Here is a 14,808-nt window from a genome sequence, read left to right as displayed (position 1 = left end):
TTTTACTAGATTTAAACATGAAACCATCCAGCATCTTGAGCTGAGCTGTCAATCAGCAGCAGCAGTCTTATCTGTGGGCAGCAGGGGCTGATGGGAGCTTTGAGGAGCCGTTAGAAACCACGTGGCCCTCGTCTGATCTCACAGCTCGTCCTTGTTTGGCCTCAGCTGCATCAGAGCTCCACTTCTCCCCAGGTTCACCAGAGGAAACACCACTGCACAAAATGCTTTTCCTCCCAGCTGCTGCTCTGTGCTGTCTGTGTTCAGGTGAGTGTTTCCAGCCAATCAGGAGCCAACACCTGGAACAAACACTGTCCCACTGACCTTCACCTGTCTGTCTGTGTCTCTACAGCGCTGGCTGCCATGGCAACACAGCTGAGTCAGGATGATTTAACTCTGACCAGGAGAGAAGGTCAGAGCGTCTCCTTCAGCTGTGGAGGAATGGATCATTGTGGTGGTTATGTAACCTGGTACCAGAAGAAAGAATCAGAAACATTCAATGCGATTCTTTATATCTTGACTGGTGGTAGCGCAGAAAAACCTTTCAATCATCCTCAGGAAAATGATTTCTCAGCTGAGAGAAATCAGAACGACTGTAAACTGAAGATAAGTAAAGTTAAACCCAGTCATTCAGCCTCCTACTACTGCGGCTGCTTGAAGTCTGGAACCACAGTGAGAAATGATCCCTGCAGCCTGAACAAAAACCTCCAGATGAACTGATGTCAAACAGTGTTTGTGACAGAAAGAGAGCAGTAAACCACAGCCCAGGTTCACTGATTTCACCTCCATCTCAGAGACACACTGAGCTCAGGAAGATTCTTCATTCTTTCCCTTATTTTTCTTTACAGATTTTATTTATTTTGGTCATAAAAGAAGGAGGAAATCCACCTGACAATTTCTAAATATCAAACATATTTTAATGCATCCAAGAGCTGCAGGAATAAAGTCCATCAGTTCTTCCTAATGTTAACGAGCTCTTCATGAAAACACTTCCAGCAGATCTTGATGTTTATCAGATTCCAGCAGATTATTTTACTTTATTCCATGTGAAAGTCTGAGTTAGTAAAAGTATCAGATGTGTGATGTTCTTCCCTCCATGAGAAGTCAGTAGAAGGTTGAACAAGGAGAACTGCCTTCTTGTCTTCATTATAATGTTGTAGCAGCTTCCAGGTTGGTCAGAGTTCAGGTTCTGCAGAAGTTGTAACCCTGAACAACAGCTTCAGGGGGGTCGTTATTCCCAGCAGGAGGCTTCCTGATCTCCCCACCCAGGCTCAGCCAGGTGCTGGTGCTCCCCGCCTCGACCCAGTCTGCATACATGGGGGAAACCAGAGACGTGCAGACACACCACTGCAAGACCAAATCTCAAACCAGAACATGAGCTATTGGATCAAACATCTGGACATCAGATAAGTCAGTAAATAACATTTCTTTAACAGATGTTCTGATTATTCTGTGTTTGGTCTCCTGCATTGTTCAGAATCATTTTAGATTGAATGGTTCTGGGTCTGAACCAGAGACATTTATGTTTTAATGTCAAGTTTTACAGTTAAAACTGAGTAAATGTTCATGGCTGCTTTGCTTAGAAGATGTTTGTGGTTGATATCTGAGCAGATCTCCAGAAGCTTGAAGTGCCTGATCCGACCAGCTATCTTCTACTTGGACCTCTGGTTCTGAAACCTTTTAGGCCGACTTCCCCTTTAGAGGAACAATTCAGTATTTAGAGTTCATGGAAAATAATGTAATTGGAAGCTGGAATCTAACCCACAACTCTCAGGTTGCAGCAGGACTGATCTACCTACTGAGCCGCAGTCGCCTTTACTCACAATAAAGACGCAATAAAGTAGAACATGAAGTTTTATAAACAATAAAAATAAACAGTTTTATTGTCATTGTTTTGGACACGGCTTTCACACACATGCAGGAACTCACTCAGGGAGACTCAGAATAAGTTTTAATAGATTCTATTTTAGCAGGGTGAAGTGGAAAGGACTGGAATCCGGAACCGTCCGTGGTAGGACTGCATGGAAGGATGACAGGTGAGTTAGTGACTAGGAATGAATACTGAAGAAGAATGATGTGAATTGCTTAGAGGTGGGTTGTGGAAGAATCTCCAGGGGGAGAGATGTAAGGCTTGAGAGTGGTGATCCTTATCTGCTGATCCAAGTAAGGTTGGCCTTGAGGTCAGTATGAGGTTCAGAGGTATCTGTGTTTGCTGCGTTTGTGAGGAACCAAGTTCTTAGTCGTCCTTGGATCTTTCCCAGATGGCGGTGAGGGTGAGCAGGGTCCGCTTGGAGTCTAGATCCAGGAACATGAGAGAAGCCACGGAGCTGCCAGATGGGTTCTTGTCTGAGGGATCTCAGCATAGGAGTCTGTGGCCAGGAGCAGCTGGGAACAGACTTGAGAGTCAGGCAGGAATCTAGGAGGGAAGACAACGAAGGTAAGTACTAGTACTTCAAGAAAAACAAGAGTATCTAGTATTGTTACTCTAACACAGAGGCTTCAAACAACGCTTCAAACTCGACAGGATAGTTATGGTGAAGCAGTGGGCCAGAGCTTGCTTCATGTGACGTCACAGATCACGTGTGAACCACTTCACTGCTTCATTCAGACCGAGTCAGCTGACTGCTTGGAGTTGAATGGCGGAGTTTCAAATATCTGGTGTGATTCAGTGTCTTTGAGATGCTCTCAAGCCCCGCTTCACATCCCCGCTCTACCTTTATTATACGTTATGAACAGATCTCGTTTTTGGATATTCGGAGTTTTGGTGGATTATTCTGTCATGGAGCAAACATCTAGGAAGCGTTCCCAAGTGTAGGAATATTTCAATTTGGTGCCACCTAATAAGGTAATTAATGTACATTCAAAGTGTTTATTAGAAAGCCTATAGCCTAAACTATGCAGTAGTGTTATAGTTATGGTATCATGCAAGAGGTGCATCACATTCGCAGGGTTTAATTTGGTGCAACAATCACAACTGCCAGTAGATGTAATCCAAGGGAACTGAATGAACCTTTGGGTAGTGAACCACTTTATGACACAATGGTTCAAAATGATTCTATGATTCAAAAAGCCTCATTATGACGTCACTAAGAGTATCACTTGGTCAGGAGGCTCGGGTTTATCACATAGGCTAACACACAAGCAATGAAGTACTGGCAGCGACCTCTCTTTATGTTCTTCTCCTTAATGAGGTAACAGGGCACACCTGTCACCACTCACAACAATGCTCTTAGCGCCATCTAGGGTAGAAGCAGAGTAAGCAGCAGGCAACAAAGACAAAGTTTCTCAAACCCTGACATTTATCAGTGATTAATAATTAAAGAATGGAAATAAAACTAAATGTGTAATTTTTTAAGATTCATAAAGAAAGAAAGTAATTTGTGCAAAAGAATCCAATAATTTATAAAACTCAATATGTTTGACTGATTGCTTGGATTTTAATTTTTATTAAATCAATACTAATACACATTAAAAGTGTTTTTCTGTATAAAATGATTTTTTAACTGTTAGTTTAAAACAGGCCAGACTGGAAAATAAGACACATCCACCTCCAACATGTCCACCTCTGTCCTCCAACACCTCCACCTCTGTCCTCCAACACCTCCACCTCCGTCCTCCATCATGTCCGCCTCCATCCTCCATCATGTCCACCTCCATCCTCCAACATGTCCACCTCCATCCTCCAACATGTCCACCTCCATCCTCCAACATGTCCACCTCCATCCTCCAACATGTCCACCTCTGTCCTCCAACATGTCCACCTCTGTCCTCCAACATGTCCACCTTTGTCCTCCAACACTTCCACCTCTGTCGTCCAACACCTCCACCTCCGTCCTCCATCATGTCCGCCTCCATCCTCCATCATGTCCACCTCCATCCTCCAACATGTCCACCTCCATCCTCCAACATGTCCACCTCTGTCCTCCAACATGTCCACCTTTGTCCTCCAACACCTCCACCTCTGTCCTCCAACACCTCCACCTCCGTCCTCCATCATGTCCGCCTCCGTCCTCCATCATGTCCACCTCCATCCTCCAACATGTCCACCTCTGTCCTCCAACATGTCCACCTCTGTCCTCCAACATGTCCACCTCTGTCCTCCAACACCTTCACCTCCGTCCTCCATCATGTCCGCCTCCGTCCTCCATCATGTCCACCTCCATCCTCCAACATGTCCACCTTTGTCCTCCAACACCTCCACCTCCGTCCTCCATCATGTCCGCCTCCGTCCTCCATCATGTCCACCTCCATCCTCCAACATGTCCACCTTTGTCCTCCAACACCTTCACCTCCGTCCTCCATCATGTCCGCCTCCGTCCTCCATCATGTCCACCTCCATCCTCCAACATGTCCACCTTTGTCCTCCAACACCTCCACCTCCGTCCTCCATCATGTCCGCCTCTGTCCTCCAACATGTCCACCTCTGTCCTCCAACATGTCCACCTCTGACCGCCAACACCTCCACCTCCGTCCTCCATCATGTCCGCCTCCATCCTCCATCATGTCCACCTCCATCCTCCAACATGTCCACCTCCATCCTCCAACATGTCCACCTCTGTCCTCCAACATGTCCACCTTTGTCCTCCAACACCTCCACCTCTGTCCTCCAACACCTCCACCTCCGTCCTCCATCATGTCCGCCTCCGTCCTCCATCATGTCCACCTCCATCCTCCAACATGTCCACCTCTGTCCTCCAACATGTCCACCTCTGTCCTCCAACATGTCCACCTCTGTCCTCCAACACCTTCACCTCCGTCCTCCATCATGTCCGCCTCCGTCCTCCATCATGTCCACCTCCATCCTCCAACATGTCCACCTTTGTCCTCCAACACCTCCACCTCCGTCCTCCATCATGTCCGCCTCCGTCCTCCATCATGTCCACCTCTGTCCTCCAACACCTCCACCTCCGTCCTCCATCATGTCCGCCTCCGTCCTCCATCATGTCCACCTCCATCCTCCAACATGTCCACCTTTGTCCTCCAACACCTCCACCTCCGTCCTCCATCATGTCCGCCTCCGTCCTCCATCATGTCCACCTCTGTCCTCCAACACCTCCACCTCCGTCCTCCATCATGTCCGCCTCCGTCCTCCATCATGTCCACCTCCATCCTCCAACATGTCCACCTCTGTCCTCCAACACCTCCACCTCCGTCCTCCATCATGTCCGCCTCCGTCCTCCATCATGTCCACCTCCATCCTCCAACATGTTCACCTCCTTCCTCCAACATGTCCACCTCTGTCCTCCAACATGTCCACCTCTGACCGCCAACACCTCCACCTCCGTCCTCCATCATGTCCGCCTCCTCCATCATGTCCACCTCCATCCTCCAACATGTCCACCTCTGTCCTCCAACATGTCCACCTCTGTCCTCCAACATGTTCACCTCTGTCCTCCAACATGTCCACCTCTGTCCTCCAACACCTCCACCTCCGTCCTCCATCATGTCCGCCTCCGTCCTCCATCATGTCCACCTCCATCCTCCAACATGTCCACCTCTGTCCTCCAACACCTCCACCTCCGTCCTCCATCATGTCCGCCTCCGTCCTCCATCATGTCCACCTCCATCCTCCAACATGTTCACCTCCTTCCTCCAACATGTCCACCTCTGTCCTCCAACATGTCCACCTCTGACCGCCAACACCTCCACCTCCGTCCTCCATCATGTCCGCCTCCGTCCTCCACCATGTCCACCTCCATCCTCCAACACCTCCACCTCCGTCCTCCATCATGTCCGCCTCCATCCTCCATCATGTCCACCTCCATCCTCCAACATGTCCACCTCCATCCTCCAACATGTCCACCTCCATCCTCCAACATGTCCACCTCCATCCTCCAACATGTCCACCTCTGTCCTCCAACATGTCCACCTCTGTCCTCCAACATGTCCACCTTTGTCCTCCAACACCTCCACCTCTGTCCTCCAACACCTCCACCTCCGTCCTCCATCATGTCCGCCTCCATCCTCCATCATGTCCACCTCCATCCTCCAACATGTCCACCTCTGTCCTCCAACATGTCCACCTCTGTCCTCCAACATGTCCACCTCTGACCGCCAACACCTCCACCTCCGTCCTCCATCATGTCCGCCTCCATCCTCCATCATGTCCACCTCCATCCTCCAACATGTCCACCTCCATCCTCCAACATGTCCACCTCTGTCCTCCAACATGTCCACCTTTGTCCTCCAACACCTCCACCTCTGTCCTCCAACACCTCCACCTCCGTCCTCCATCATGTCCGCCTCCGTCCTCCATCATGTCCACCTCCATTCTCCAACATGTCCACCTCTGTCCTCCAACATGTCCACCTCTGTCCTCCAACATGTCCACCTCTGTCCTCCAACACCTCCACCTCCGTCCTCCATCATGTCCGCCTCCATCCTCCATCATGTCCACCTCCATCCTCCAACATGTCCACCTTTGTCCTCCAACACCTCCACCTCCGTCCTCCATCATGTCCGCCTCCGTCCTCCATCATGTCCACCTCTGTCGTCCAACACCTCCACCTCCGTCCTCCATCATGTCCGCCTCCGTCCTCCATCATGTCCACCTCCATCCTCCAACATGTCCACCTTTGTCCTCCAACACCTCCACCTCCGTCCTCCATCATGTCCGCCTCCGTCCTCCATCATGTCCACCTCTGTCCTCCAACACCTCCACCTCCGTCCTCCATCATGTCCACCTTTGTCCTCCAACACCTCCACCTCCGTCCTCCATCATGTCCGCCTCCGTCCTCCATCATGTCCACCTTTGTCCTCCAACACCTCCACCTCCGTCCTCCATCATGTCCACCTCTGACCGCCAACACCTCCACCTCCGTCCTCCATCATGTCCGCCTCCATCCTCCATCATGTCCGCCTCCGTCCTCCATCATGTCCACCTCCATCCTCCAACATGTCCACCTTTGTCCTCCAACACCTCCACCTCCGTCCTCCATCATGTCCGCCTCCGTCCTCCATCATGTCCACCTCTGACCTCCAACACCTCCACCTCTGTCCTCCAAAACTTCCACCTCTGTCCTCCAACACTTCCACCTCTGACCTCCAACACCTCCACCTCTGTCCTCCAAAACTTCCACCTCTGACCTGCAACATGTCCACCTCTTTCCTCCAACATGTCCACCTCTGTCCTCCAACATGTCCACCTCTGACCTCCAACATGTCCACCTCTGACCTCCAACATGTCCACCTCTGACCTCCAACACCTCCACCTCTGTCCACCAAAACTTCCACCTCTGACCTCCAACATGTCCACCACTGTCCTCCAACACCTCCACCTCTGTCCTCCAACACGTCCACCTCTGTCCTCCAAAACTTCCACCTCTGACCTCCTACATGTCCACCTCTGACCTCCAACACCTCCACCTCTGTCCTCCAAAACCTCCACCTCTGACCTGCAACATGTCCACTTCTGTCCTCCAAAACTTCCACCTCTGACCTGCAACATGTCCACCTCTGTCCTCCAACATGTCCACCTCTGACCTCCAACATGTCCACCACTGTCCTCCAACAATCCACCTCTGTCTTCCAACACCTCCACCTCTGTCCTCCAAAACTTCCACCTCTGACCTCCAACAATCCACCTCTGTCCTCCAACACCTCCACCTCTGTCCTCCAACAATCCACCTCTGTCTTCCAACACCTCCACCTCTGTCCTCCAACACCTCCACTTCCATCCTCCAATATGTTCCCCACTGTCCTCCAACATGTCCACCTCTGTCCTCCAACATGTCCACCTCTGACCTCCACCTACAGACACTCTCCATCTACTCCAAACATCAGTCTCCAGATGGGACAATATTGATGACCAAGTGTTGCTCCTTCTCCTTCCTGTGAGTCCAGCTCTGTTCTCCTGATGTGTTTCCATTCCCAACTCAGACGCAGCTCTCACTCTGCTTCATGACACCATCAGCATCCAGGAAACCACAGACCACCATGCAGCATTCATGATCACAGGAGATTTCAGCAGCTGCAGCTCAGACTGAACACACTGAAGACTTTCAGCAAGACAACATCCCAACAAACAAGGAGACACACTGGGAGAGATGAGAGCTTTCATACATGATGTCTGCAGAGCTTCCTTCAGACCTGCTTTGGATCTTCAGAGCACATTTCTGATGTTTCTGCCAAGGATCCAGACAGGAGCTCAGAGCAACGTCTCCAAGACAGTTCAGGTATGATCTCCTGAACATCAGCTCATATTACAGGACTGTTTTCTTCTCATTCAGACACTTTTTAAATCTGCATCCAATCATGAAGAAGCAGCAAACTTTATTCCAGTTGATCCTGAGGACAACATGAAGATCTGAACTAACTCCCAGATCCAGTCCATGTGGACTAAAGTAGTGGACCGACCCACTGACTGACATCAACATCAGAACCATGCTGCTAGTGTGGCTAAAAGAGAAGAGAAGAAGAGACAGTCATGTTGATGTGAACATTAGAGAAACACATCATGGAGCTGAAATATGGTCCTGCTTCATCATTTGGACCGGTTCACCTCAGCTGACCCATTCAACAGCAGACTGGGTTTTGGAGCAGTCTTTCTCACTGTGTGGAGGGTTCTGGTACCACATCTTTGGTTCTGGAACCAAACTCTCAGTAACTCTAACCCTGTAATATCTGCTGATATTGTTTATAAACGTCTAATTACTGTCAAATATTCTTTATACATTTACTAACTGCTAAAACTCAGTGTTTCATGTAGCTGACAGTGAAAAACTGAATATAATAAGACCAGAAAACAGCAGACAGGTTTTTGTAGCAGTCTTTCTCACTGTGTGGAGGGTTCTGGTACCACATCTTTGGTTCTGGAACCAGACTGTATGTTTCAGGTAAGAAACAACATTTATTGTTTTATTATAGAAGTTAAAATGTGTTTAAAGTCACTTTCTGCTGCTTCAGGATTTCAAACTACTTATTATTTGATCATTTTAATAATCCTGTTTAATCTGCTGAAAATGCATCAAATGAAAATATAATTTAGACAGAAAAAGATGAAAAATGTCTCTGAATGTATCAAAGATTTAACTTTTAAAGGTTGGAAAGTTTCCCTGGTAATAAAACCCTAAATGTGATCTGATCAGCAACGATGTAAAAATGTTTCAATGAGTTCAAACTTCCAAAGTTTCTGAGTTTTCAGAGTCGAGCAACAGAAACATTTTCCTGCCATGAATCAAATGCTTTTAGCGTCCTGGTTCTGACCCGTGTTCAGTGTGGCTGCAGGTTGGATCAGTGGGTAGAGCAGCTGCACCAGGTTCTCACACTGTTGGGCCTGGATGCAGCGGTTCTGGGTCAGAACTCGGAGCCCGGCCCGTTTACTGCACAGCTTCCTTTTCTCTGCCTGGTTTTCTGTCTGATTTCCATCAAATAAAGAAAACTTGTTCCATAAAAACCTTGAAAAATATGATTTAGAGTCAAAATGTTTGATCCATGAAATATTTTACTGTGAAATGATGAAGATGGTGTTTTAATTTGGACTTTTATTAATATTTTATCTTTATTAATGACTGAATGAGACGGATGTTTTCACATTAAAGATTTTCTGTTTATTATTATTCAGAATAAAAAATATTTTAACATTATAATAAATATATAAATATATATATTATACATATAAATAACAAAAATCAAGTTTCAGTTTAATGAAATATATATATGTAGAAAAGCTATTCAATAAAAAGAGAAAGAAATAAAAGATTTTAATCATATAACATGAAATAAATAATTTTAGTTAAATAATTTTATGATGAATTAAAACAACTCAGGTTATTAAAGCTGTGGGTTAAAGTTATTAAACTTTGTTTCTATTAAATCAAACAGAAAAATAATAAAACAAAAGATCAAACATGAGAAAAATTGTGAAACATTCATAAAATGTCTGCGTTTTCATTTCTGACATAAATAAAAATAAAAAGTATTTTATTGACATGTTGGACATGCAGATTTAATATTTTACCAGCTTATCTTGAACAAATATTAATATGATTTTATCACTGAGCTTTTTAAACATTTTATTATTTTATTCATTAAATCAGATAAATGTCAGAAATCTGCAGCTTTTCAGCAAAATTACTTCAGAAAAATTAAATATAGAAAAATTTCATCATATTTTATTTCAAGATTTTTATAAACTTGATTCATTTAAAAAAATCTAAACTTCAACGAGAAAATTTTTTATTTTAATATTCTTTGTTGTTAAATATGTTAGTTTATAAATATGAATGATAGAAAACTACATTAAAATGTAATTTGACATTTTATGATGATTAATGATCAGATGATTGAAGCTCAGAGGTTCTGAGTAACTGTTGGATCAGAACATCTGATTTAATTTGTGAAAATGATGGAAAACTAAAATATATAATTAGGTGTAGATTCTTACGGAGCTCATTAAGGGACATTGAAGGGAAAAGAAATAATAAAGGTTCTGGTGCAGCAGATCATTTCACCTGTGCACCAAATACTTTCTCCAGCTTCAGATTAGTTTTAAATGTGGTTCTGAAACAACATAACGGTGACGTCTGGCAAGCAACGCAGCAATGTCTTTGTCTGCAGCCCAAACTGGAAATATAGCACCATTAGGTCACGTATTTCCAGTTCAATGAACACAGCAGCCTGAAACACTCTGAAAGATCCTGAGAGTCACACAATGAATTGGTAGAAAGTATCTGGTGCCAACATGAAACTTTATGTATTTATTTTCCCTTCAAAGTCCCTTTATGGCCTCCGTAGATTCTGGTATTTTAAAGAATAAAATCAGAAATGAGTAAAAATAAATAACATTATTAGAAAAGAAATTCAGGCAGAAGAAACTGATCTAATTTTTTACAACATGAAGCTTTTTAAAAACCAGTTCTTCCAGTAGTTAATATCCAGTCATATTCAATAAATGAAAATATTATTGAACAGCTGATTTATTCCAGTAACTCCATCACTAAGTGAAACACATTATATAGATTAATTTCACACAGACGGATGTTTTAAGTCTTTATTTCTGTTAATTATGATGATTTTCTGCTTCCAGCCAATGAAAACACAGCATTTAAAATCAGAATATTACATCAGACCAATAAAAACATTTAATACAGAAATGTGGGATTAATGAGAAGTATGTTTAATACCTGCTGAAAGGTTGTTATTTTCTAAAGGTTCTAATCTGACAAACGGGCCTGATCAGAACCAGATTCTAATGTGTTAAATATGACTGTATATATATGTTAGAATGGTAAATGGACTGAATTTATATAGAACTGTTCTACTCATACCGACCACTCAAAGCTCTTTACACCAGAACCACGTTCACCCAGTCACACTCACTAACTCACACATTCATTCAGCGACACGCAGATCGGTAGCAACCTGGGGTTAAGTGCCTTGCTCAGGGGCACATTGACATGAGGAAGCTGGAATCAAACCCACAACTCTCAGGTTTCCAGATGACTGGTCTACCTACTGGACCACAGTTAACCCCAAGAACAGGTCAAAGGTCCTCCAGTGACGATATCTACTGTTTACTGTATGTTCACCTGACCTCCATCTGGCCCAGCAGGCCCAGCAGAGAGAAACCAACATCAGAACCATGAAGATTGTGGAGAAGAAGTCTCACTTTAACATCAGCTGTAGGTGTTTGTCTGGTTCTGCTGCATTTCTGGGTCAAACATGTTTTCTTCATTCAGTGAAGTAACTGGAGGTGGGGAGAGGAACCAGAAATGTTCTCCAGTAAGAGTAGCGTTCCTTCAGAATAATAACCTCTGGTGGAGCTGCCATGAGTTAGTGTTTGATGTGAAGGTGGATCCAGTGTCTGCAGGTAACTTTGTGCTGTATTGATGAGTAGTTTAGTGATCAGAGTCCATGTAGTTTCCAGGATCAGACTGAATGCAGTGCAGTGCTGGAAGCTGCTGCTGACTGTGTCAATGTGTGTCTGTGCTGCTTGTTGCTGCTGTCCAACTTCAGATGAGAAGGTAGTGAAGCCCGTGGTGAGCGTGTACCCAGCAGCATCCAGAGCCCACCTGGAGGGGAAGAGCTCCCTGCTGTGTCTGGCCTCAGACATGTTTCCTCCTCTGGTCCAGATCTCCTGGAAAAGACAGAAGAAGGACGGTGATCTGGAGGATCTGCCCCCTGTTGAGGGAGAGCAGCTGGAGCTCAGAGAGTCGGGTCGCACCGCCTCCATCTTACTGGTGGATCGGCAGGAGAACGGCTCATCTAAATACAGCTGCTCTGTCCAGCATGAGGGAGGCAGAGTGGAGGCCCAAACACTACAAGGTAATGAAGGCTTGGTGACTGTGTTCAGCAGTGATTCAGCTTCATGTGGAGACGCTGTCAAAGAGAGCAGAGGAGCAGAGGACGGACATTTCTCACTGCAACTCCAAACATTTGACTCCTTTTCTGTTCCAGAGCTTCCAGCTCCAGCAGCCTCCTGTCCTCCAGAGAGACCAGACCTGGCAGCTCTGCAGCAAGCTGACTGTAAGATCTCCTGCTGACAAATACATGATCATCTTCAGCTCATCATCACCTGGATTTCTAGATGTCTCAGGTCTCTGTGTCTCTGTGTGTCTGTCAGTGTCCTTCCAGTCTCAGTGCAGGGTGAAGCTGCTCTGCCTGCTCTACACGGTGCTGATAGTGAAGAGTCTGGTGTACTGCTGTGGACTCTCTCTGCTGATGATGCTCAGAACCAAGGGACCGTCCACCATCTGAACACCTGCTGACTCACTGTTTTCTCTCCAACTTTTCCTCCTTTCATTGTTACTGATTGTTTGTTTTAAAGCTTCTTATGATGCGTTGAAGTCGATCATGAAGAGAATCTGTTTATTGCAGCTTCACAGAGTTTCTGTAAGGATTTCCATCCAGATGAGGAAATATTTCTGTCCTGGGCTGTAATCTGTGTTCTAATAACTTTATAGTTTGATTTAGATCCTCTCTGATCATTTCTGTCTGCTCCATATTTGATTGTTTGTCATCAGTTTGGTCATTTTTCTTTCATTGTAACACAACTTTATGGACAAATAATTATTAAACCTTCTTGTGGCCAAAATGACCACATAAACTGTTTGTGTTTGTTCTTCAATGGTCCATCAAACCAGGAGTCTTTGTCCCGACATATTTCATCTCACACTGTGGCTGATGAGCAACATGCTGAGAAGCTTCAGGACAATCTGCTCAATTTCTACAGAACCGGTCTGAGTCAAGGACCCACAAGACCTTCATCAAATACACATTTTTGTTTCATTTAGTTTTTAAACATAAAATCAGGAAGATGGAGACTCTTTTACTGAGAAAATGACTCAGTTCAGACAACAGTCCAATTCTATCCCATAATAATCTAGTTTAGACCATCATATTCAATAAAAACATATTTACTGAAAACCAATTTATAATTATAGATGAAGAATATAAACATGAAGGTGTTTAAAGTCTTGTAAACCAGCTCTATCTGAGCTGTTCTGATGCTGATGGAGAATTTGTTCCACGTTCTTGAAGCTAAAACAGTAAAAACATGGTTCTCTTTGTTCTAAGTCTGAACCGAGGATCTTTAACCAACAGCTGAGTCTGTGATCTGAGGGGTCAAGGTCCAGAATGAGGGGTTCAGAGGTCTGACATGTAAAGTAGAGACAGAACATGTAGGATTTCAACAGAACCTTAAATGAAGGTGTGTAATGAGTGGGCCGCCGTAAACAGCAGGACTGAACAAGAACCTTAATGTGCTGGTTGAAGTTCAGCTACTGATTAGAAACATCTGCCAAGTTTCCATCTGAGAGCTTTTTGTTGGTTGTTTAAGGTGTGACTGTGACACTGTTAGAACAACTATCAGGTCCAATAGAACGGACTTCAGTCTGATCTGGGTTTAGTTCCAGGAAATAAGAATATGGTTCCTAATGGGAGGAAGGCAGGGATGCAGAGAACCCAGATTGTTCTGACTTTAGTTCTAATGAGACATAGAACAGAATCACCAGTGGAACAATGCTGGGACACTGGGCTGAAATGGTCAATAACAGAACCAAGAACTGAGCCCTGAGGGACTCCACTAAACATGAGAGCAGCTGAAGAACTGAAGCTGTCAGCAGTGACTCTGAATACTTTGTGTGGTGAGTCTGATGGAAACCAGTGGAGAGCAGGTCCACAGAGACAGAACCAGTTTGAAGTGAACTGAACCAAAGTTCAGCTCTGATTGAGACGTCCAGACTCCTCTGACGGCTCTGCAGGAGGTTTTTTATTCAACTATCAGCCACTGAAATAATGAGACTGGAGCTGAAGCAACATGGACGTCTGGTCCTGCTTTTGTCTTCAGAGGAACAAAACAACATGACTTGTTTGTGTCGGTGGTTTGTGTGTCTGTCTCAGTGTGGTTTGTGTTGCTCTGATCAGTGAGAACAGAAGTACAGTCGGCTGCTTTGTTTCTTCCTGCAGCTGAAATCTCTCCTGTTGCATCATCGACAAATACAGAAAAGTTTGATCATAATTTAGATTCAGGTTTTGGTTTAATGATGATTATTAGAATGAATAATCATCATTAAACAGATTCAGCTGTTTTCAGTCTGATCAGAGTTGATGGATCAGCTCTGAGTTCAGGGTTTGAGATGTTTCTCTCCCAGATGAAGACCACAGGTGCTTCCTGGACTGATTCTTTCAGCTCAGTCGATGCTTGTAACTGTCATCGTGTTATTAAAGTGAAAAGCCACAGCTAACGGTGTGGAGGCTGCAGAGCACAAACCCACACAGCTGCAGGAAGGAGGTTTGATTGGCTGTCAGCAGTTTGTTCTGTTCTAATAACCACTGAGAACAGATTCATATCTGCTGCTCTACAAACTCATC

At 45.1% G+C, this 14,808-nt stretch overlaps 1 protein-coding gene across 4 annotated transcripts; it reads left to right on the top strand.

Annotated features, from left to right (window-relative positions):
• Positions 1-942: 942 nt before the first annotated feature.
• Positions 943-13,047, top strand: LOC124869736. Of its 4 annotated transcripts, XM_047367818.1 has the most exons (6): positions 943-1,407; positions 1,971-2,033; positions 2,259-2,434; positions 11,953-12,261; positions 12,394-12,462; positions 12,560-13,047. In XM_047367818.1, the coding sequence occupies exons 3-6, from the start codon at positions 2,332-2,334 to the stop codon at positions 12,691-12,693; spliced, it is 615 nt and encodes a 204-aa protein (XP_047223774.1). In that variant the 5' UTR covers positions 943-1,407; positions 1,971-2,033; positions 2,259-2,331; the 3' UTR covers positions 12,694-13,047. The 4 variants fall into 4 exon arrangements, with proteins under 4 accessions (XP_047223774.1, XP_047223773.1, XP_047223771.1 ...); XM_047367817.1 differs by having other exon boundaries at positions 1,968-2,434; XM_047367815.1 differs by lacking the exons at positions 943-1,407; positions 1,971-2,033; positions 2,259-2,434 and adding an exon at positions 11,024-11,806.
• Positions 13,048-14,808: the final 1,761 nt, after the last annotated feature.

The sequence above is a fragment of the Girardinichthys multiradiatus genome, chromosome 6 (genome assembly GCF_021462225.1).
Source record: "Girardinichthys multiradiatus isolate DD_20200921_A chromosome 6, DD_fGirMul_XY1, whole genome shotgun sequence".
Lineage (NCBI taxonomy): Eukaryota > Metazoa > Chordata > Actinopteri > Cyprinodontiformes > Goodeidae > Girardinichthys > Girardinichthys multiradiatus.
Note: the sequence above shows the minus strand (reverse complement) of the source record. Positions and strands in the feature narration are given on the sequence as shown.

Bases quoted from the DNA above. Each gene is read 5' to 3' on its own strand.
- LOC124869736 (XM_047367815.1), top strand. From the start codon at position 11,659: ATGTTTTCTTCATTCAGTGAAGTAACTGGAGGTGGGGAGAGGAACCAG. The intron at 12,262-12,393 runs GTAATGAAGGCT...TTTCTGTTCCAG, and splicing joins GGAGGCCCAAACACTACAAG to AGCTTCCAGCTCCAGCAGCC. The intron at 12,463-12,559 runs GTAAGATCTCCT...TGTGTCTGTCAG, and splicing joins AGCTCTGCAGCAAGCTGACT to TGTCCTTCCAGTCTCAGTGC.